This window comes from Camelina sativa, chromosome 8, assembly GCF_000633955.1.
Source record: "Camelina sativa cultivar DH55 chromosome 8, Cs, whole genome shotgun sequence".
NCBI classification, from domain to species: Eukaryota; Viridiplantae; Streptophyta; class Magnoliopsida; order Brassicales; family Brassicaceae; genus Camelina; species Camelina sativa.
In genome coordinates, this window is record NC_025692.1 from 3,689,491 (window position 1) to 3,713,142 (window position 23,652).

Consider the following 23,652-nt stretch of genomic DNA (forward strand, 5'->3'; position numbering starts at 1 on the left):
TGCCACCACAGTGACCGCATCCCTTAAAAATCATATAAACCATAATAATTTTACAATCTATATATTATTATAATTAGCAAAAGCCTTGTTGACGTTGATGTTTATTGTTTTGGTGGTCTTCATCTTTATCACCTCTCGGTATCAGGCTTTTTCCATGAATTTTGTCTGCTTATATTCAAGAGAATTACAAATAAAAATTAAGAAAAATATAATCAAAACTAAAAAAATACTAACATAGTACATTAAAACTAGAATCTCGTCCTTAACTACGTTGATGCTTTTTGTTGTCACTTTGTTTTCACTCCTTTTTGTTATGTTGGTTTGCTTAGTTAGTTTGTACTTGCAAAATAAAATACTAAAACCACCTGCATTCATATATCATATCATTAGAGTTATGTTTCTATCTAAAACTATGAAAACATTTGTATACATTTTTTTATTTGAGAATTGAAAACGAACCTTTCTAAATCATGGTGTTGGATATTATGATATGAGTTGGACCTCGACATCACAACATTTACCATTAACCAAGTTACCTGCACACAGATACAACAACATATTATTAAAGATAATTCGGACCATGTAAAAGCATGACTATGTGCTAATGGTTGAATATCAGAACATACAATAAAATGAAAAAAAAAAAACTGAATTTACTCACCTATTATTTCACATCCTTTCTTATTACCTCTAGAAATTAAGGATGTAAGTTGTGAATGTGAGCCAGTGATGAGAGAGTCAGGAATGAGAGGATATATATAGGCTGCACACAGATACAACTCATCTCCAAAATAGTGGTTCAACAAGTTGAACATTTTTGCTGTAGAATTAACTTATTTTTTTCAACTTTTTAAGTTGAACTGACTGAATAGATTTTTCCAAACTCTTCAACATTTTCAATGCAAATGGTGAAATTAGTTGAATATTTTTTTTCAACTTGTTCAATCTCTTCAACCGTATAACCATTTGCACCCATAGATTTTCAAATAAGGAGTAAGTTTTCTAAAATTCGGAACTGTTACCACCAAGTTTAGCGGGATTATGAAAAGGTATTTTGAGAGATAATTATTGAATTGATTGGATGTAAGCTATACTACAACAGATTTCACGTATTTTAAAGGCATATGACATCGAATATACCATAGTAATTTTACTAAATAGCCAACGTGTATATATTGTTATTCTTTAGCAATAATTACAATTAAAGAATATATGGGAATGAAATTACTAATACAAATTAATTAAATACTTGGTTAAATCAGAGTACCATATTCATCGTTCCAACTTGACAGTTCCTGCCGAGCCGGAGGTTTTTGGACCGACTTTTGTGCCTCTTCTAGCTTTTGTGTGAAAAATTCAGTGTCCACCAAAACTTCGGCACTTTATGTGGCAAGTGCTTTCGGGTTGTGTGGCGGTTACAGCAAATCTATGGAAACGTGGTATGAGTTGTGATGTCACATGTGGGCTCTGTGGTATTGGGGAGGAGACGATTAATCATACTTTCTTTGAATATCCACCATCTCAACAGGTTTGGGCCTTGTCGCAGTTTCCGACGACCCTGGATGTTTTCCCCTCATAATCAATTTTCACAAATATGGATTTTCTCTTCTAGAGGTTTCCAAATGTCCTAAACCATGAAATCTTTCCATGGATTTTGTGGTATATCTGGAAGGCCCAGAATGATAAACTTTTTAGTAATATGGATTCCAACCCCCTTGCCATTTTGCGGTTAGCGGAGGATGAGGCAAAAGCATGGGTTCTGGCTCCAACAGACGATATGGTCTTAGCACCGGATATTACCAGCGCGGCTCCCCCTGTGTAAGGGGGAGTTTCAGGGTTCCTAGGCCTTTCTCGAGTTATATTTGTTATATTGATGGTTCATGGAAAGCAATAGATCTTTTTGCGGGAAGAGGATGGTTTTGCACGTCGCCTTGGGGTGATGCTCCTACTATGGGTGCTGCCAACCTTCGCCGTAGTCTCTCTCCTCTTCATACCAAGGTAGAAGCCCTTATCTGGGCTATGCGATGTATGATTGGAGCGGATAACCAATCTGTCGTCTTCCTCACCGACTACTCCGACTTAGTGAAGATGGTGTCTTCCCCGTCCGAGTGGCAAACTTTTACATCTTACTTGGAGAACATCCAGGCGGATAGAGATGAGTTTGCTTCTTTTTCCTTAGTCTATGTCCCTCGTTCTCAGAATGGTAAAGCGGATAATTTAGCGCGACGTGTTCGCACAGTTCCGCACCTAGTTACCTTTGTAAACAATGTTCCTTCGTATTGGCTTGTTTGAGCCAATCTTGTACTCTGTTGTCAAAAAAAAAAATTAATTAATCAGTCAATTAGCATAAAATATGATACCTACACGAATATGATACATATTAAATTTGAATAAAGAATAAAAGGGGAATCTTATGGTAATTAGTATTTAAACGATATTTGATAAAGATGTCTATCATTTACCATAACTGTAGTTAACAAAATGACTAAATTATAGGAGGGAAAAGCTAATGTTGTTTCTAAAATCAAAATGTTGCAATTAATATATTTCTGAATCTATATATATAAAGATACATTTTCTCACTCCTAGTGCTGCCACATCAGCAACTCATTTTTTAATTTTTTGGGCCTATTCTAAAACACTTATCCACTAAGCAGTTTTTAATTTATTTGTTCATAACACTTGAAAGGCCCATATCAAACCCAACTGTTTTACTTCTTATTTCTAATTTCTAATTTTGACAAAAAAAAAATCACAAATAATCCTTCAACTCTCAAACCAATATATTAAAATGCCCACAATATTAACAACAATACCTAGATCCATGAAAAGACAAAAAAAAATTGTTAACAAAAACATTGAGGTTATTGTAATCTGTTATACAAATTAAAGGTGGTTTCATTAAAACACTATAAAAAAAGATACCTAAAAAAACATTTTTCTCTGAAAACTACTTCATTTTAATACATTATAATAATTAATAGTATTTAGGACAAAAAAATAGAGCAAAGGGTTGATTCGGAGACCATCAACAACTTCAATACATAATTTTTAAAAGTATAGACCAACAAGTTCATAATAAATTTAAAACAGAATTAAATTTTTTTTGAGATCAAGCCACACAACAAAATTACTCACACAATGGATAATAAACAAAAACGCCACTAAACACAATTACTCAGACAATGAAATGATAAAATAATGAGCAAGAGAGGTAACGGCAATACTACATAAAACCTCAATATAAAACACATAATTAACCAATAATAAAGACAAACCAACAATTAAGCCATAATACCAAAACGTAACTCCAACGCACATCAACACTATAAAGTACATGAAAAATTATGACCAAAACAATTCAGAAGAAACATACAAAAAATGTACCAAGTAAAACCATACACCCTAGAAGAACTCCTAAATGAAATCCTCGGAGATATAATGGCACGAGTTGCTCGCGTTTTCCGCAAAAACGTAAGACATATATTGGAAGTATCACCACCACTTGCAAAGGCAGCCCAAGACAATTGAGAATACAAGAATATCAACTTAAGGCCGCAAAGTATGAATCTATTATCAACAATAAATAGAGACAAAGACCTTCATGGAGAAATACCTCGCAAGTCAAAATGTGGAGACACACTACATAAAACGAATTCAAGAATATTTTCACAAAAACAACACAGATTCAGGATTGGAATATTTATGAACAGCAGTAGTATTTACCTTTACAAAATTGTAATGTTATGCAGAGGCAATATTGTGGAAGAAAACTCTGGTTAGATAATCTGGACTGGAAACAAAGCAAAACAAAGACCGATCAATGCTAGAAAAAGACAAACACTCATTACATGGAATCAGGGTAACAAAAATACAATTCTATTACGCTACTTTGGCGGTTGTTCGATCAACCATCATGCGCAGCATCAATGACGTTGAATACAGATGCAATAACTATTTTAAAATTTTCAATTATATTATAATTAATATTACAAAACTACCCAACTTATAAAAAAAAATAACAACCAAACCAATGAATCAAAATATAAAAACAAAAGGCAAAATAACAACAAAAATTAAATAACAAATAAAATAAAAATAAATAGATAATAAAACTTCCGCGCATAGCGCGGGCAACTTGCTAGTATATATATATAAAGTAATCTTTTCCTTTCTTCTGGAGCCACATCAGCATTTCTTTTTTAATAATTTTGTGGGTCTAAGAGATAATTATTAGCCTACTAAACATTCATTCAATAAACAAACTTTTCCACATAATTTTATATCACAATCTGGGCCAACGTCTCTGGGCCCAAACTATTTCTTTAGCATATGGATTAAACCTAATAAAGTTTTTCCACGCGCTGTCAAGAACGCTCCACCTTCACACATTCCTCTCCTCCGTAACTCTCGATCCATGGCGTTTAACTTCACACAGCCTTTGTAACGGCTAAATTAATAGCCCTAAATTTATTAAGAGAGGATATCACTTTGAAGGAGATACAGAGAAATATTGAGAGACAAATTAGAAAAGAGCCACCTAGAGTTAAAAGGAGCAAAGAGAGTTAGAGTTTTACCTTTGTGTTCTTTGTGTGAGATTGTACTCTCTTTCTAGCTTCTTCGTCTTTGGGAGACAGTTCCCAATTCTCACCCGAGACGTGGTTAGAGGCAAATAATTCTGTTATCAAGTTCCTGTAAGTTCCAGCTAAATCAATCAATCGATCATAAATACATGTACAGTGAAGGAGAAGTAGCGCAAGGGGTTTAGGTATTCCACTTTCCTTTATTATTTTTTTGTTTTATTCTTTTGGCACAAAATTCATCGATCTCTGTTTGGATCCATGATTTGAAAAGTCAAAAACAAGGAGATAAGAGTGGTAACGTTTGACCTGGAAGGCTGGAAGAAGCAAACAACAACGGCCACGGAGACTTGAGACTCGTCTTTGTATATATATATAGTATCTTTCTCTCTCGTCGACACTTAACAAAAAACGCAAAACACGACTCATAGACACAATCAAACTTACCTAAAAAGTTTTCTTTTACAAACGATGTCGTTTGCAACTCGCCGGTGTTCTCTCTGTCATCGTCACTTTTCTGCAACAAACCTCCGGTGCACGAAACCCTAAATCTATCTCTATCCCATCTCAATCCTCCAGCTTCTTCTCCTTATCTTTCCTCTACGCCTCCCACATCTCCGTTCTGCCTCCGTCTCCTGAAACCGCCAGCTAAATTAGGGTTTGGAACAGACTTTGTTCTCGGAGACGTTCTGAAGAGGAAACGCCCGATGAGGTTTGATATACCGGTTGGTATTGCAGCTCCTATAACAACTTGTGTAGTAACATTCTAGATGAGATTGTTGGTGGGATGAACGATTCAAATATTAAAGAAGCTGTAAGACGCGGTTACCTAGCGACTGGATTCTGAGTTTCTTAGGGAGAAAGATGCTAAGAGCGGCTCTTGCTGTGTCACGGCTCTGATCAACAATGGGAATCTCGTGGAATGCCGTGCTGTTTTAAGCGTTGGAGGACACGCTGAGGCTATGACTTCTGATCATCGTCCTTCGAGAGAAGATGAACGTAACAGAATTGAGAGCTCGGTAAGAATTCTTGCAAAAATAGTTACTGTTTGCTTTTTTTTAATTCAGGATTACATGGTTCTGAATACGATAATGCTGCAGGGCGGTTATGTGGATACATTCAAAAGTGTTTGGAGAATCCAAGGATCTTTAGCAGTATCTAGAGGAATAGGAGATGCTCATCTCAACCAATGGATAATATCTGAACCAGAGACAAAGGTTCTACGGATCAATCCCCAACACGAGTTCTTGATCTTAGCATCATACGCTCTATGGGACAAGGTTAGTAATCAGGAGGCAGTAGATATAGCTAGACCATTTTGCATAGGAACCGATCAGAAACAGAAGCTATTGTTTCAGTATTGTGTGCCAAAATATAGTTTGATAAAGTATACGCAGAGATTAAGTTTGGTCAAATGGTCACAAAATATAGAAAAAGTTATATGTAAGCCGTTAGAAAAAGTGACATGTGATTTGTGTAACATATCTCAGAAGACATATTATCAACTAAAGCTACAATTCTATAACATGATAAAAAGTAAAATATAAAAACAGCTTGAGATTTCATCAATTTTATCAAATATTTTTAACCCAAAACATTGGCAGAAACAACATATTTAAAGTATAGTATGTTTTTTTAGAAAACGAAGCTGGAATTGCATCACAAAATTAACATCTGAAAATAACATATGAGGTTTTAGAAAAATATGAAACTTTGATTAGTGAATGGATATTCATTGTCGGGGTTAATCATTTCACCATCTAAGCATTCTTGATTTGGTTGGAAATTCTATTATGGCAGATAATGCATTTGTAGCGACATAACACTAAAAATGTTCATAAAACTTTGTATATTTGTATTTAGTTTAAATGATCTCTATATTTAGGCAAACAATTGAAATTCGGCTTTAAAACTTTTAAAAATAAGTTTTCGTGGGATATGAATATAGAATGAACTTTTCTAGGGATAAAAGATCAGAAGATTGACGACTCTTCCACGGAGGTTCTTAAGTTATTTTTTATTATCATGTGATATATTGTTGATTTTCCAAGAAAATATTATTGCGAAACTAGAAAATATATGTTATATATAGATTAATAAAACAAGTATAACGTTTATATAGATTTATCTTTTAAACTTCAAATGATTATATATATATATATATATATTCAATAATTTTTATTGATAAAAAATTTAGACTAAAATCCCGCGCAAATAGATATAACAAAAAAAATTATTTTCAGCAATATATATGTTGTATATCACTTAGTAAAGTAAGTTTAGTATTTATATAGATTTATACTCAAATGTTTAAATAATTATACCTGAGCTCAAGAATTTATATTGATAAACAATATTTTAAATTAAAATCCCGCCCGTGCGCGGGTACAAACTCTAGCCCTGAGAGAAACAAACAGAGGGAAACAAAGAATAGACTAAAAACTTAATTGAGGTAAAAAAATGTTTATACCAATCTAGAAAAATAATTCAACCACACTTCTTATTTATCAAAAATATAAATGACAAATTGTATTCCCTGTAGGACATATGTATTTCCGTTATAATTTCCTTTAAAAAGATATTAATGTCCATAATTTTAAAACGCTAGAAAATATAAAAGGATCAAAAATTAAAATCAAACCCCACTAAACCAAATAACTCATACAATGAAGTCCTAAATTAATGATTAAGAAGGTAACGAGCAGAACTCATAACGACGTCAATATCAAAGGTCCCAATTAAACCAAATAGTGGCAGGTCGACATTAATATTTTAAACACACACAAACGTAACTGCAACAAACGTCCACTCTATAAAGGACGAGAGAAAAAATAGTAGCAAAATATACTCTCCAACTTCCGAAAAATGCAACAAAATACACCCTACTCACTTGACGAACTACCAAATGACGTGCTCGGAAATATCATCTCAAGAGCTGCTCGGATTTCACGAAAAACGGTCAAGCATATTATGCTAGCATCACCAGACCTTGCAAAGGCAACCCAAGATCATCGAGTTTACAAGAATATCAATCTAAGACCACTAGCAGCAATAAGCAAGTACCAAGATCTAATGGAAAAATGCATTGCAAGTGGAAATGTGGAGGCACATTACATCAAAAGAATCCAGAAGTATTTTCATAACAACAAACACAGAAGAAGGGTTGGAACACTTGAAGTTGTGCAGAGGTGACACTGAGGAAGGCCAATTGTGGCTGAATAAACTAGGTTGGAAAGAAAACAAAGCAAAGGGTGATCAATGCTGGAAAAATAACAAGAAGTCCTTACACAAAATCAATGTGCAAAAACTATAATGCTACTTCACTACAATGAGAGAAGTTCAACCAACCATCATCTGTAGCCTCACTGACATGGAAAATAGATGCCCTCATTGCTACTACTACAAACAAATGGTTAAATTTGTCTTCTTCTTTTAGCTAAACGATCGACAATATGGTTTATGAATGTTATCATCCTTTAATATTGACATATATTTCAAATGTAAGAGTTCTTTACAAGTTCTTTTATTCAGATGTTATGTCGATGTGTCCAATCTCAAACAATTGAAAATACAACAAAAAAATTAAACAATTTATTAAAAACAATAGCGCATCATGCCAACATAAGTCAACAGATATTACGAACAACTATGAACACGAGGATAAAGATATTAGCAAAATGGTTTTTACCTATAAGATATAAAATTGTTATGCACGAAGAACAACTTTAACGAAAAATACAGTAAACAAAAGCAAGGTCGCAGAAATACAAAAGGGAAGACCGATCAAAACAGGGGAATCAAGAAAAATAAAACAGCATGAAGGTAAAGAAACTAAAACAAAGTAAACCTAATTTGGCACATGTTGACACATCTATCACCAAACTAAAAAAAAGGTAAGAGATGTAGACACTAACAAACCACAAAAGAGACGCTAAAAAAAGATTAGTAAATGAAATCGAGTCAAAGCCAAGGCTCTCGAAAAGTAGCAAAAAACAGTAGAACCAGTAGTATTTCAGAATCAATACATAAGCAAACAGAAATCCATAAAAAACGAGAAATTTCAAAAAGAGCAAATCAGAGTAAATCCAGCCAAATACTGAGATGGTTCTATTGAAACTAAAATTATAACAACCTTCTTAAAAGAGTCGATTACTTAATTAGAGAATGAAATGTACACATGGGAGAACCAATTAACACAGACGGTGAACGAACTAACCATGAGAGCACCAATTATCCACCATCGTATCGAAGGCAAGACAAAACCTTCCCAAAGGCGTCAAAAAAATTAAAGTTTTCTGTATCGACACAATGAATGCTTCAAAACGAAGAACGCCCATCAAAATAAGATCTACAAGCCTACTACTATCCTTTAGATTGAAATATTGATACACACCATTCCGTCCAACAACCGATATACGATAAAGAAGAAAAAACACAACTACAAGACACGGGCTAATCCCAAAAGGACAAATACATCCTCAAATCGATAAAACCCAATCTAGACCCAAAACACCACAACCTTTAATGTACGTAAGGAGAAATATATATATATATATATATATATAAACACTTGAATGTAAGTAAATTAAAAACCTTGTAAAAAATTACTAACTTACAAACTTTGTAACACAATCACAAAAAAAACAAACGGATAAAAAAGAAAAAAAAAACAAGTACATCCAGAAATCAACTTATACATCATAATGTACAAATATGCAATTTAACTGGAAAAACACCAAATTTTAAAATAAACACAACTAATATAAAATAAAAATGGAAAACTACACAGTAGATTATATTTAATGCAACAAAAAAGCAAGCAAGAAAGCCAAAATGATCATTTCAAAAAAAAACACCAAAAAAATAGCAACCAAGATATAAAGAGAAAATAACAAAACACTTTATAAATATCCACAAAAAACACATATCACACTCTAATCAAACTCCCCCGCTAAGCACATGTCAAATACTAGACAATGACAAAATAACAAATAATAATACATTAATTACAACAAACAAGTACAGCAAAACAACAACTTTAAGTACACAATGTTAACTTCTCATCATAATCATTTAAAAAAACACAGAAGATGATCTCAAATTTTGAAAAAAAAAACACATTAAATTATACTTACCGCAAAACCTATTTTTTAAAAAACATATCCAACAAACAACATAAGCACCCAAATCAAATACAAAAACAGGCATAAAAATGAATTTACATAACCAAAAAATAATATACACAACAAAACCTCCAAATTCACCTTCATCTAACTCCCACGCTTACATAACCAAAAAATAATATACACAACAAAACCTCCAAATACACCTTCATCTAACTCCCGCGCGTAGCGCAAGTCAATTGCTAGTATAATATAAGAAAATATCCAAGTAAGATATGTGTCCCTCTGTTCATGATCCGATTGGCTTATCCTAAATCTGAATATTGTTTTCTCCGAAGTAGTTATGTTTGAGAGTAAGATTAGGAGTGTCCCAACCAATTTACCCTTAATGAGAAAATTTTGATAACTGTTTTGAATGGCACATTTCATAAATACTAGGAGTAAATTCAGACATTTTCAAAATATACTTTGTTTTTAATAGTATTAAGATTAAACATATTGACTTTAATATAAAAATACCAAAATTTGATATATGACTTGAAAGCTTTGATTTTTTTTAATCTAATTTGAAGAATAAAATAAAAAGTCATCAAAAAAAAATATTTTAAATGTTTATTTTTCAAATCAACTTAAAAATATTTTTAGTTTATTTTTTTGATTTGATAAAAATAATTATCATAGTAATAAAGGTATAAAGTTCCCTAATCTTCAAATATTAATCTTTTGGCACTAGATCCATCATTAGTGTTAACGCCACAATGAAGAAAGTGAAACCATTTAAAAAGAAAAAAGTTTATTAAAGCTTAAGATCCCGCTTAGGTTCCCGTTAATCGTCCAACGCGCTAGGTCTCCACTCTTGTTGGCTTAAGCATGAAGTCAATTTGAAAAATAGGATAATCCTTATCTAACCGAGCTATGGTTAAGAGATAAGGACTAAGGATGTTAGGAATTATCTAACATAAGTTTTTTCTTATTAGGATTAGGACTAAGGTTTTATATAAGGAGATGTCTAGTTGTGACATAACTTATGATTTGAGAGAGAGAGATTGTGAGGCTTAAGTTTTGAGATAATTTTCTTAAGCAATAAGAAGGTGTTCTTTGAGACAATCTTAAACTTCTTAAATCAACTTCAAAACAATATTTGGTATCAGAGCTAAAAAGAAACGATGGCAAAGAATGAAGACATTGAAGCTACTTCGAGTTTGAGAAAAGAATGAGGTGGGCCTTCCTCAATCAAGTGCCCTATGTTAACCTCTAGCAATTACAATGTTTGGGCCATGCGGATGAGGTTTCTCCTTAGAGTAAACAAGGCGTGGAATGTTATAGAAACAAGAGACGATGGTTATGGCCTTGTTGTTCCAATCGATTCCTAAGTCGCTGATCCTTCAAGTTGGTGAGTTAGACAACGCAAAGAAAGTCTGGGAAGCCATCAAGACGAGGCATGTTGGAGCAGATCGAGTCAAAGAAGCTAGGCTACAAACGTTGATGGCAGAATTCGACCAGTTGAAGATGAAGGATGCAGAGACCATTGATGAGTTCGTTGGAAAGCTATCAGAAATCTCGTCGAAATCAGCTGCTCTCGGAGAAGATATTGAGGAATCCAAGCTTGTAAAGAAATTTCTTAAGAGCCTTCCTCGGAGAAGGTATATCCACATCGTGGCATCACTTGAGCAAGTCTTGGATCTCAATAAAACAAGCTTTGAAGATATTGTGGGACGCTTGAAGACTTACGAAGAACGTATAACCGAGCAAGAAGAGACAAAAGAAGATCAAAGCAAGTTGATGTACACAAACTCGAAGCCGCAAGTACAACCAGCAAATCGCGACTTTAATGGAGGATACAATGGAGGGAATCAAGACAAAGTTCGTGGAGGATGTTTCAGGGGAAGAAGTCGTGGAAGGTTCAATGGAGCAAGAGACCTGTCCGAGATAGAATGTTTCCGATGTGATAAATTTGGACACTATGCTTCAAAGTGTCCTGATCGATTGCTTAAACTACAAGAAACACAGGAGAACGACACTAAAGATACAGAAAAAGCAAACGAGCTTATGATGCACAAGGTAGTGTACTTAAACGAGAAGAAGGTGGTGCCAAGTAAATATGAAACAAGTAATGGAGAAGACAATACTTGGTATCTTGATAATGGGGCTAGCAACCACATGACTGGAAACCGAAGGTATTTTTCTTGTTTGGACAGCACTATCACTGGAAAAGTAAGGTTTGGTGATGATTCCCGCATTGACATCAAAGGAAAAGGATCTATCGAGCTTGTTGATATGAATGGTGAGGCAAGAACAATGACTGAAGTATATTACATCCTAGGTTTGAAGAGTAATATTATTAGTCTTGAACAAGTTACTGAAGCTGGTTGCGACGTGAGAATGAGAGGAAAACTCTTAACGATGTATGATCGTAATGGAAAATTACTTGTCAAGGCCTCTAGATCAAAGAACCGCCTATATAAGGTTTGTATGAAGATAAATGACACATTGTGTCTGAGCCTAACAACGATGAGTGATTCAAGTAGGTGGCATGCACGCCTAGGACACATAAATCATGAGACGTTGAAGTCAATGATGGAGAGGGAGCTTGTTGTTGGAACACCTCATGTGAAATTTGAAAAAGAAATCTGCGGATCTTGTTTTTTAGGTAAACAAGCAATAAGAGTGTTTCCTAAGGCTTCATTGTATCGAGCAACAAAAGTGCTAGAGCTCATTCATGGTGATTTATGCGGTCCTATTACACCAAGTACAATGTCTGGGAATAAATACATTGTTATGCTCATAGATGATCACTCAAGGTACATGTAGACGATACTGTTGAAAGAAAAGAGTGATGCATTCGACAAGTTCAAGAAATTTAAGGCTGTGGTAGAACGAGAGTCATGAGAGAAGATAAAAACATTCCAGACAGACAGAGGAAGAGAATTTGTGTCACATGAGTTTGATTCCTTCTGTGCTATTTCAGGGATTAAACGACATCTTACAGCTCCATATACACCACAACAGAATGGCGTTGTGGAGAGGAGAAACAAGACTTTATTGGAGATGACCAGGAGCATTATGAAGCACATGAGTGTCCCGAGTTACTTGTGGGGAGATGCAATCAGACACTCGACATATTTTTTGAATCGAGTAGCTACAAGGGCAGTCAAGGATAGGACTCCATATGAAGTTTTACGAAACAAGACACCGAATGTTAACCATCTGCATATTTTTTTGGTGAATCGCAATTGCAAGAGTGGAAACACCACACCTAAGAAAGCTAGATGATAGATCCCGTAAACTGGTACACCTAGGAACAGAGCCAGGAACAAAAGCCTATCGACTAGTTGATCCAAAAACGCATAAAGTAGTGCTGAGCCGTGATGTTGTTTTTGATGAATCAAGAGGTTGGAACTGGAACCAAGGTAGTCAAGAACAAATTAGAGCTGGGAGCTTCACAATCCAGCTTAGTGAATTCGGAAATCATGGAATAGGAAAGTTTGACATGAATGCTACTGTTGGTGCTTACGAAAACAATGATGCAAACTCAGAAATTGCAAATTTGGAAACGGAGGCCGAAACAAAGGAAAACGTTGTCAACGAACAAGAACTTGCAGAATCAGACTCCGATGCTAGTAGTAGAGGCGAAGTGAAAGATGAAGAAGAAGAGGATGGTGGAGAACAAGGACAACTCGTGTTAAGAAGATTTGGGAGAGTAGTTACTAAGCCTAAATATCTTAATGACTACGTGTTGCTTGCTGAGGAAGAAGGAGAAAGGTTGCTAATGTGCTTGAACAATTAACCAAGAGATTTTGAAGAAGCAAAGGACTCCAAAAGCTGGTTACAAGCGTGTAAAGATGAGATACACTCAATCATAAGGAATCAGACTTGGGATCTGGTTGAGCTTCCACAAGGTGCAAAATCTATTGGCTTGAAATGGGTTTTCAAGTTGAAAAGAAACTCTAATGGCACCATAAACAAATATAAGGCTAGATTGGTTGCAAAGGGTTATGTGCAGAAGTGTGGAGTCGACTTCGAAGATGTGTTCGCTCCTGTTGCTCGAATTAAGACAATTCGTCTCCTCATCAGTTTTGCTGCATCTAAAGGATGGGAAATACACCATCTTGACGTCAAAACGGTATTTCTTAATGGTGAGCTGAAGGAGACGGTTTATGTCTCGCAACCAGAAGGTTTTGTACTAGAAAGGAGCGAAGACAAAGTTTACAAGCTGCGCAAAGCATTGTATGGCCTGCGACAAGCTCCGAGAGCGTGGAACGAAAAACTTAACCAGGTTTTCAAGGAACTACAGTTCAGAAGGTGTTCGAAAGAACCGTCAGTTTACCGGAGAAAGGTGAATCATGAAGTTCTTCTTGTTGCAGTTTATGTCGATGATATATTTGTCTTAGGAACTAGCTTAAAGATTATAGATAACTTCAAGAAGGAGATGGCGTCAAAATTCAAAATAAGCGACATGGGGAAGTTGACTTACTATCTTGGAATTAAAGTAATTCAAACAAAGGAAGGGATAACTCTGAATCAAGAACGATACGCATTGAAAATCTTGGAGGAAGCTGGAATGAAAGACTGCAACTCGACACATACACCAATGGAGGAAGACTTAAAACTGTCAAAAGCAACAAAAGAAAATGATATTGATGGAACGACCTACAGGAGAATCATAGGATTACTTCGTTACCTGTTAAACACATGGCCTGACCTTTCATATTGTGTAGGTGTTTTAAGTCGCTACATGCATAGTCCTAAAGAATCACACAGAGCAGCCATGAAGCAATGTCTAAGGTACCTGAAAGGAACGACTACACTCAGACTGTTTTTCAAGAAGTCAGCTTCAGCAAGTACAAAGCTTGTTGGATATAGTGACAATAGTCACAATGTAGACCCGGATGATGGCAGAAGTACAACAGGACATGTGTTTTACCTAGATGGGAGTTTGATCACTTGGTGTTCCCAAAAACAAGACACAGCAGCATTGTCTTCGTGTGAATCAGAATTCATGGCTGCAACCGAGGCAACGAGACAGGCGATTTGGCTCCAAGAACTTCTTAGTGAGATTACCGAGCTACCATGTGAGAAAGTGTTTATTGGAATAGATAACCAATCCGCTATTGCTCTTACAAAGAACCCGATGTTTCACGGTCGAAGCAAACATATACACACAAGGTACCATTTCATTCGAGAATGTGTTGAGAATGGTCAAGTCGAAGTTTAGCATGTTCCAGGAGAGATACAAAAGGCGGACTTCTTAACAAAGACGTTAGGAAAAACCAAGTTCAAGGAGATGAGAGATCTTATTGGTGTGAAGGACATGAGCAAGCAAGACTTCAAGATTAGAAGGGAGAATGTTGGCTTAAGCATGAAGTCAACTTGATAAATAGGACAATCTATATAACCGAGCTATGGTTAAGAGATAAAGACTAAGGATGTTAGGAGTTATCTAACATAAATGTTTTCCTAATAGGATTAGGACGAAGGTTTTATATATAAGGAGATGTTTAGTTGTGACATAACTTATCATTTGAGAGAGAGAGATTGTGAGGCTTAAGTTTTGAGATAATTTTCTTAAGAAATAAAGAAGGTGTTCTTTGAGACAATCTTAAACTTCTTAATCAACTTCAAAACAATAACTCTTACCCTTAACTGAAAGTGTTGTAGTTTATTTTTCGAAACTCGATGTAAATTTAAATGTTCACAACTACATCCAACAATCCTCTGAAATTTTTAGAGGAGCTTCCTTTCGAAGAGACAGCTTCGTGTGCTAGTTCTTTAAGGTGCTTAGCATTGCGTTTCATCTTCTTACCATCATCTTGAACCAAAACACGATCCAAACACTTCTCAAACCCATCTTCTGTGAAGACTCCGTTGACAATCGTCATTCCAATCTCCCACACAACCTCCACTGCTCTCCCGTTCAATCTCTGATCACCAAAGAAGGGCCTGCAAATCATCGGAACACCTCCGGACACACTCTCCAACACCGAGTTCCATCCACAATGCGTCACAAACACACCCGTCGCCTTGTGTTTCAGAAGTTCCGCTTGTGGAGCCCAAGGAACAACGATCCCTTGCTCTCTCGTCCGATCCAAAAACCCTTTAGGTAAATGAACCACGTTTTTAAGCGACCAAACAAACGGCACTTTACTCGACTCCAATCCTTCAGCTATCGCCGCAATCTCTCCAGGAGGCGGCATCATCACCGTACCAAAGCTAATGTACGCTACAGAACCAGGGGGTCGCTTCTCCATCCAAGCCAAACAACCGTGAGGATCGTTCACTAATGCGTCCCTTTGCGGTGTAGAAGATAACAACGTGAGAGGACCGATGTTTAGGTAACGTTTGAATTCCGATCTGAGGTTATCAGTAAACGTAGGATCCAATTCTTCAAAAGAATTGATGAAAACCGCAGTGGCACGAGGCAAAGTACGACCCATTAGGTGCAACATGTTAGAGAAAACAGAGTCTAAGTTCCCAAACAAAACACCTTCTTGTGTATCTTTGACTCTGATCTTCTCCATTCCTGAAATAAACCCTAACGTCTCCTCCATACGTCCACCAACTTCTGTAAAATTAATCAGTAATAATATCAAATCATTACCACAAAAATACATACAATCTCTCCAAAATCACATTTTTGTCTTAATCCTCTGTTTCCTCTTTTAGCTAAGTTTCCTTCAATCGCATATTTATTTATTTATGAGATTAAGGACAAATATTTTTCTATTTGTATATATGTTTACCTTTGACGCCGATGGTTTCTCTGATGAGATCTGTGTAGAGATGAGCGGTGAGGGAGTTAGCTCCGGCGGTCCAAAACGCGACCCACGACGCATTCATCTCCGTCGCCATATCAGCCGCGAACCAGAAAAACGCATCAGTCAGCATGCAATTCACTTTCCTACCAACCTCCTTCTCCGCCGCCGCGATCTCTCTCTTGAAACTCTCCGGAGCCGATTTTACGAACAGCTCGATCGCCTCCTGTGGATTCCCGGAGAACACGTATCCTTCCGGAACACCGTCGGGAACGTCGTGGACTTGAATGTTCGCCGGACGATCGGAGGAGGAGGAGAACAACGAGGAGTTAGATTGAGCGGTGCTGAAGAAGGAGAAGACGGTGGAGGGAGAGGCGGAGGCGAGACGGCGAGTGACGGAGAGGAGAGGAGCGGCGTGAGTGCCGAAGGGGAAAGCGAGAACTGCCACGTGAGAGTCGCTGGTTGGCTCGGAGGGATTGGCCATGGTAGAGTACTTGGTGAGTTAGTAAATAGTTTTTGAAGAGGAGGCAAAGGGTAAAGAGAGTGATTAAACAGAGAGGAACACGGGAATGGTTGAGGATGAGCCACCGAGCAAGTATAAAGCTCGTGACCCGTGGTTGTTGGTACTACTAGTACTCTAGTAGTATTAGTTTAGTACGTAACTCTATTTTTCCTAACTAAATTTATTATGTTGACCAATAAAAAAAAGAAACCCGATTACTGTATATAAGGTTTATTTGACTCTCTCCGCAAAATTAATTGCAAAATGTATTTTTCTTATCAGAGTCGTTTTTGTCGAAAAAGGATATTTTTGCATTTGTGACAAGAAAAATACATTTTGCAATTAATTTTGCTATATATATATTTTAACATTATTATTATATGTATCAAATTAAGAAATTAAATGTTGGTACGTGTAGAAATTTATTTTATAGTAGGAAGACTATTATGAGCAGTGTGGCCACTGGCCAGCCACACCTTCCCGAACGGGGGATAAATGGTAGCAGAAAGAGGAAACATTTGCTACTTTACCAACACGTCCCGAACCGTCGTGGCTGTAGTAAAAGTCAATCAGTGCATAGAGACCGTTATGTATAGATATGGCCATTTTGGAATCTATACAAGAGGATTGATTTGTATAGTATATGCTTTGCTGAGAGAAACCTTCTGGTTCTGGATTTGTCCTAGTTAATTAATGGTACAATTATAACGAAAATATATTTATGTGTTACCTTCTTTGAACATGAGAATGGGACCACAAGAAGAAGAAATAAAATAAAAATTGGTAACTATATTTGACTCTTACAAAAACTTTCTGTTTTTGGTAGGTAGAATTAGTGGTTCATACGAGTTCTGTCATAGAGGTGTATACATCTCACAAGTTGGAATATTCAAGTCTTATGGATCTTATTTTTTTAGTAGTTTAGTATGTGACTAACATGCTCTGGCGGAGCCAGAATAATGAATTATGGGGTCATATATTGCTAATCTGTAAAAATTATGGGAGTTTTTATTAAAAACTTGAGAGATTATATAAACACAAAAAAAAATTAGTATAGAAGAATAAAGAAAGGGTGTCAAAAAGGGTAGTAGAACCAAAAACATGGGTGTCAATTCAATAAAAACAAACCAAATTTACCATTATGTAATATATATACAAGCCTAAATTAAAAAAATTATAAATTTTATGGGTGTCCCTCATCCTTCAGTAGCTCCGCCAGTGCTAACATGGGATGTTAACTCCTACCAAAAAAAAAAAACATGAGGATGATAACCATCCTTTTTTAATAAAACAGAAGTACACGACTTCAGATTGGTATATCATATAATATTAATATAGGTTATAACTAATATGGATTAATTATATGATAGGTTATATGGATTAATTATTTGATAAGTTATATAGATTTAGGATTATGATCCTCAAAAAATATTTAACTAACCATATATATACAAAAAAATCTCAGAAATTAATAAAAATTAATCACTCTAATTTCTGATTATACTAAAAAATAAAATCTTACCTAACTTTATCAGAAAATTTTGACTGAGTAACGGATCAAAATTTAAATATTTAAATTCATTTCATATATTTCTTTTGTTGAATTCTATAGTTTTATATACTATAATAAACTTTTTAAATAATTTAATTTGGAATCTTTAAAAATAGTTTAATTTGATATTTTTAAGAATATCATAAATATATGATAGATCAAAAAGTTAAAAATTATAAACACTCTAATTTGATTTGTTATAGCACAGGTCAATAATATGTCACTATGATATGAAAAAAATTCAACAAATATGATTTCTTGCTAGAACACGGGTTAAAATTTCAAAAATATGATTTCTCGGATTAAATTTAAGTTTGGAATAATGTTGTTTGGTAGGTTTCCTCGGTCACGATGATTTTGACAAACATATGTTACATATTTGGTCCTAAAATTAATATGCGCTATAGGTTAAATCATAGAATTAATAATTAATATACAATATATAATTTTAAATACTAAACAAATCAAATAAAATTAACAAACAAAAATTTTTTTTTTTATCACACAACTTAATCCGCGTTATACCGCGGATCAAAATCTATATATACTAATTTATATTTTATAGAATAGATGTTATTTTCATTAGTCATATTGAGTATATGATTTCATGCTATAGTATTCCATCCAAAAAACCTTTTTAAACAAATAAAATAATCACATATACAATGTTTTAAATAAAAATTACTAAATAAACTAAAGTAAGTAATTTCAACATGGATTGGAACATATAGAGGAATAAACATAAATGATATTAAAAATTTACATTTTATGCTTATATAAACGTTTTCCCAATATTGGAGTCAAAATTATTAAGGATTTTGTGCGCATTTAAATATATAAGATATCATTTAATCCGATATTATGCTATTTTATCTTATAACAATATAATTTTTGTTTGGCAACATTAATCCACTAACTAGCTAAAATAATATAGCTGTTTTTTTCTCGTGACATAATTTTGATGTATATTAGCCTATATAAAAAAAAATCAAAAATCAAAATATGAGTTGGGCCGCAAAGCCCATAACTATTACGAAAATTTCATTGCTTGATATTTATAATATTATAATTCCAATATTAAATTTGGAAAAAAAAAAAAAAAAACGAAGATCAATTTTGGAATATGTATGATGAATAATGAAATGTTGTTGTTGTGGGGAGACTTGGTCCTGAAATCTCTCTGGGAATTTCTTCACCGTGTCTCAATTTCTCTGCGATTTCTTTGTCTATAGCTCTCGACAAGAAAATAAAAGAAAGAAAAAAAAAAATCATAATTTGGGAGAGAGGTTTTTGGTATCGGAACGAGAGAGAGAAAGATGGGTCAAGCTTTTCGTAAGCTGTTTGATACTTTCTTCGGCAATCAAGAAATGAGGGTAAATTTAAATCTCTACCCATCTCTCTCTCTCTCTCTCTCTCAAGATCTCTATCTACGGGGGATCATTTCCCTGTTGGGATGGATCTCTCGTGCTATGTATTCTTATATCGCCCATGTCTGATCTTGATCTTAGTTGTGCTTTTTTTGTTTATTATTTCTTTGGTGTGCTTGAGATTTTGTAGACCCATCATTTACTTGTTGATGTGATTCATCATAAAAAAAAAAAATGCCAAATTTATGGTTGTTTCTTGTCTGTTTTTGAAATCTTTTTCAATTTTTGTGGTGATGATGTCATTGTCAGGTCGTTATGCTGGGGCTGGATGCTGCTGGCAAAACAACTATTCTCTATAAGCTTCATATAGGAGAAGTTTTGTCAACTGTTCCAACCATTGGTATTAGCTCTCTGCTTTTTCTTTTTCTTTTTTTGTCCCCATTTCAGAATCTTTGTTATTGTCTTGGCTGTGTGATTGTTCTTGTTCTCATTGGGCTAATTAGTGGGACTTATTCCTTGTTTTTGGACACGAGCTTTGGATAGATCTTTTGGTGTAAAGCTTTTAAGATTCATTCTATTAAGACTTTACAAGAATTATGCAGTTGTTTTTGCCTTAATGAGTTTCTGTAAGATAAGAGGTGATATCAGAATTGTAGATATTTACTCTGCCAACTTTTGCCTAGTCAGGGAATCATGTCTCCAAATTTCTCTTGTGTCATGCATTTATCATACTTGGCGTATTATTGGTTCTTGTGGCATTATACTTTTGTTTGGTCATTCTTCTGTCATTTTCGCCTTTGGTGGTTGCTGCTTGGGTTATGTTTACTGACAATTTGAACTATGTGTTACGCAGGATTCAATGTTGAGAAAGTTCAGTACAAAAATGTGATGTTCACAGTTTGGGATGTTGGTGGCCAAGAGAAACTGAGACCTCTTTGGAGGCATTACTTCAATAATACCGATGGACTTGTACGTATATATATATATATATATATAGTTCTTTTGGCTCAGGTTTCCCGTCACCATGTTGGCAGATGTTATTTATGATGTTGCATTGTCATATGTTGCTTGGCCAATCTTGAGATCTTCGTCCATCTTTATCGACTGTGGTAACTCTTACAATATATGCTATTGCAGATATACGTGGTGGATTCCTTAGATCGAGAGAGGATCGGGAAAGCAAAGCAAGAATTTCAGGTATACCTTAGAATTTGCAAATGACTTTTTTTTTTTGTAAACTGCTCTCTGGATAGTGCCTCAACCCACTCTCTCACTTCCTCAGGAGATCATAAAAGACCCATTCATGCTAAACAGTATCATTCTGGTGTTTGCAAACAAACAGGACATGGTAATTTAAGTTTTTCTTTTACGTCTTTGTTTGTTTCTCTCGTGTTTGCTTATTATTTCCTCAATTCTCACTTTCTTTTGACCCCTGCTGGATATTAGAGAGGAGCCATGTCACCAAGAGAAGTATGCGAAGGGTTAGGATTATTTGATCTGAAGAACAGGAAATGGCACATACAAGGAACTTGTGCTCTTCGTGGAGACGGGCTCTACGAAGGCTTGGACTGGTTATCATCTACGCTTAAGGATGTTAAAGCCGCTGGATTCACATCGGTTGGCCACTCCTTTTGACTCTCCCAGGTATAAAGTGACCCGAGAACACAGTAAGCTTCAGTTCAATAACTTTCAGTCCCATGACCCTTGATCTTGTAAATGTCTTTTCTCCTTGCAGAGTGTGTTAATACTATGCTCCATGGCCAAAGTCTTCTTCTTAGCATTAAAAATGTAAACACGAACCCAGTATCTCCACTGATTTTTGTTCAGGAAAGAAAATTATCTTCTCACGGTGGCAAATATTAGACTCAGTTAAGCTACTTCTGAATTTGGATCATGCTGCCATGAAAGCTTCATTGTATGTATATTCTGTTGATGAAAATTTGTATCATCTAAAAATCTTCCCTTTTTGTCTGTTCAAAATTTTTGGTAGATAATGTATTCCTTCGATTTTATCATGTTTTTTGTTTTTCTTTTTTGCTGACATCGTTACAATTTTCGTGAGAATGTAAAGAGGGTCAAGCTCACCCGGTCTAGCAAATAAGAAGTTGAAAATGGTGCCCTTTTGTAACTAATTCAAACAACTGGATTACTCTAAGTTGACAACTGAACCTCATGTACGAATAATATTTGTTTTTCTTACTTATAAACCAAAAAAACCACCAAAACACAAATCTACCCGAGACTAATATACTGCAAGCAAGTTTCTTCTCGTAGAACAAGCATTACATTCGGGATCAGTATTCAAAGCTGATCATGTTCAAACTCTTAACTCTCTAGGTACACGTTCAAGCCAACCGCGAATTTCCCTCCTCTGCAGATATTGAATCCGATGGTGGTTGTGCAGTAGCTACAGAATCCGATGGTGGTTGTGCAGTAGCTACAGAAGATAGTTGATAGCTCACGGTAAATAAACCAAAACATGCCCAAGAAATGATTTGAAAACAATAGAAGAAAGTAACAACAAAAACAGACACTTAACTGCTTTCGCCTGGCGTCTCACTCTCACTCGTGGTCGTTATTGTCTCTGATGGTTCATCAATTGTTTCCATGTCAACAGTCATTGCGTCATCAACATCTGCTTCGTCTACCTCTGTCATTATCTCATCCTTATCGCCTCCCATTGCTTCAATTCCATTTGGTGCCCAATTTGCAGCAGCCGTTTTTGTGTCTGTGGTTGCTGCGATTGGATCCTCAGTGGTTTGTGATTGTGGGTCTTTACTGATGGCTAACATAGAAGTAACCAACAGATTCTGCAAATTTTCCACAAAATTAATGAAGAAATGTGTATTTCAAGTATAAAATCACAAGGGTACGAATTTCAAATCCATACTTTTTCTAATGCAAGAGCTAGTTTTGAGAGCTTTGGGTAGATGGTCCTTGCAGCCAAAAGGATCTGTTACACACAAATCAATCAGAAAGCTTTGTGGTAATGATCTCAACCAAAAGCTTATAACCTCTCAAGCAGAATAAGGAGCGGATTTTTAGAAGACACTTTAATGGCATGCTTTGACAATTACAACTTTTGCAAGAGTTACGAATTACAATTACAATTTATTTCTCCTGAACTTGTAAGATGATTCGAAACTGTAAAACATGGAAAATCCTGATATATCATAAATTCAAGAAAATAAGTTTGTTTCGAAATCTAGAGTCAACCGATTTTACCCTCTTACACTACCACACAAGTGAGTTTTATTATTAAATCATGACGGGCTAATGAGAACATGATATCTCGTAATCTCGGACATTGAGGGAAATAATGACCAACAAATGCATCTACTTACCTCACAGAGCCTTTGCAATGTAAATGGAGGGCCTTCATCATAACTAAGTAGAGCTGCAAAACAAGACAAAAGCAACAGAAAACCAATTAGACATACTTCAAACGGTGAAAAGATTAAAGGTCTATGGGTAAACAAGAACACTCAAAGTTGTAAATACATGAATAAAACTGGAAATGGTCAGAACACACATAAAACAACCTATACAACTGAACTGCAAATCCCCTGAAACAATTCTTACCGTATGCCTATTCCCCACAGTGTACAATGACATGCCATTTCATTTCATTTACACAAGTTACTTTCTTGAAGTTTCAGAGATAGATTTTCTTAGTGGCGATTTTGAACAGAGAAGGAAAACAGATAGATTATAAATGATGAGATTAAAAATGATTGATTAAGACATTAAGCCGTTTGACAAAAAAAAAAAAAAAA

The 23,652-nt window shown here is 35.2% G+C and overlaps 3 protein-coding genes and 1 pseudogene across 3 annotated transcripts in view; 2 read left to right on the plus strand and 2 right to left on the minus strand.

Annotated features, from left to right (window-relative positions):
* Positions 1,753 to 6,403, plus strand: LOC104709178 (annotated as a pseudogene).
* LOC104705997 (UDP-glycosyltransferase 78D2-like) lies at positions 15,288 to 17,076 on the minus strand. Its single transcript, XM_010422111.2, has 2 exons — positions 16,444 to 17,076; positions 15,288 to 16,265 (listed from the first exon to the last, which is right to left on the minus strand). Exons 1-2 carry the CDS (start codon positions 16,937 to 16,939, stop codon positions 15,388 to 15,390), a joined length of 1,374 nt encoding a protein of 457 aa, XP_010420413.1. The 5' UTR covers positions 16,940 to 17,076; the 3' UTR covers positions 15,288 to 15,387.
* LOC104705998 (ADP-ribosylation factor 1-like 2) lies at positions 19,620 to 21,891 on the plus strand. The gene is made up of 7 exons (XM_010422112.2): positions 19,620 to 19,882; positions 20,186 to 20,276; positions 20,730 to 20,845; positions 21,014 to 21,073; positions 21,159 to 21,224; positions 21,323 to 21,520; positions 21,612 to 21,891. The coding sequence occupies exons 1-6, from the start codon at positions 19,826 to 19,828 to the stop codon at positions 21,509 to 21,511; spliced, it is 579 nt and encodes a 192-aa protein (XP_010420414.1). The 5' UTR covers positions 19,620 to 19,825; the 3' UTR covers positions 21,512 to 21,520; positions 21,612 to 21,891.
* LOC104705999 (serine/threonine-protein phosphatase 4 regulatory subunit 2-like) overlaps positions 21,982 to 23,652 on the minus strand; it is a 3,058-nt gene continuing 1,387 nt past the window's right edge. The window contains exons 5-8 of the mRNA XM_010422113.2: positions 23,221 to 23,273; positions 22,767 to 22,829; positions 22,416 to 22,686; positions 21,982 to 22,313 (exon numbers count right to left, since the gene is read on the minus strand). Of these exons, the coding sequence (XP_010420415.1) occupies positions 22,222 to 22,313; positions 22,416 to 22,686; positions 22,767 to 22,829; positions 23,221 to 23,273 (479 nt within the window). The 3' untranslated portion in view covers positions 21,982 to 22,221. The remainder of the gene's footprint in view (positions 22,314 to 22,415; positions 22,687 to 22,766; positions 22,830 to 23,220; positions 23,274 to 23,652) is intronic.

Excerpts from the sequence above, each read along its gene's own strand:
- LOC104705997 (XM_010422111.2), bottom strand. The coding sequence starts at position 16,939 with ATGGCCAATCCCTCCGAGCCAACCAGCGACTCTCACGTGGCAGTTCTC. Across the intron at positions 16,266-16,443 it reads AGAAACCATCGGCGTCAAAG|AAGTTGGTGGACGTATGGAG; the intron begins GTAAACATATAT and ends TTAATTTTACAG.
- LOC104705998 (XM_010422112.2), top strand. The coding sequence starts at position 19,826 with ATGGGTCAAGCTTTTCGTAAGCTGTTTGATACTTTCTTCGGCAATCAA. Across the intron at positions 19,883-20,185 it reads TCGGCAATCAAGAAATGAGG|GTCGTTATGCTGGGGCTGGA; the intron begins GTAAATTTAAAT and ends TGTCATTGTCAG. Across the intron at positions 20,846-21,013 it reads TCAATAATACCGATGGACTT|ATATACGTGGTGGATTCCTT; the intron begins GTACGTATATAT and ends ATGCTATTGCAG.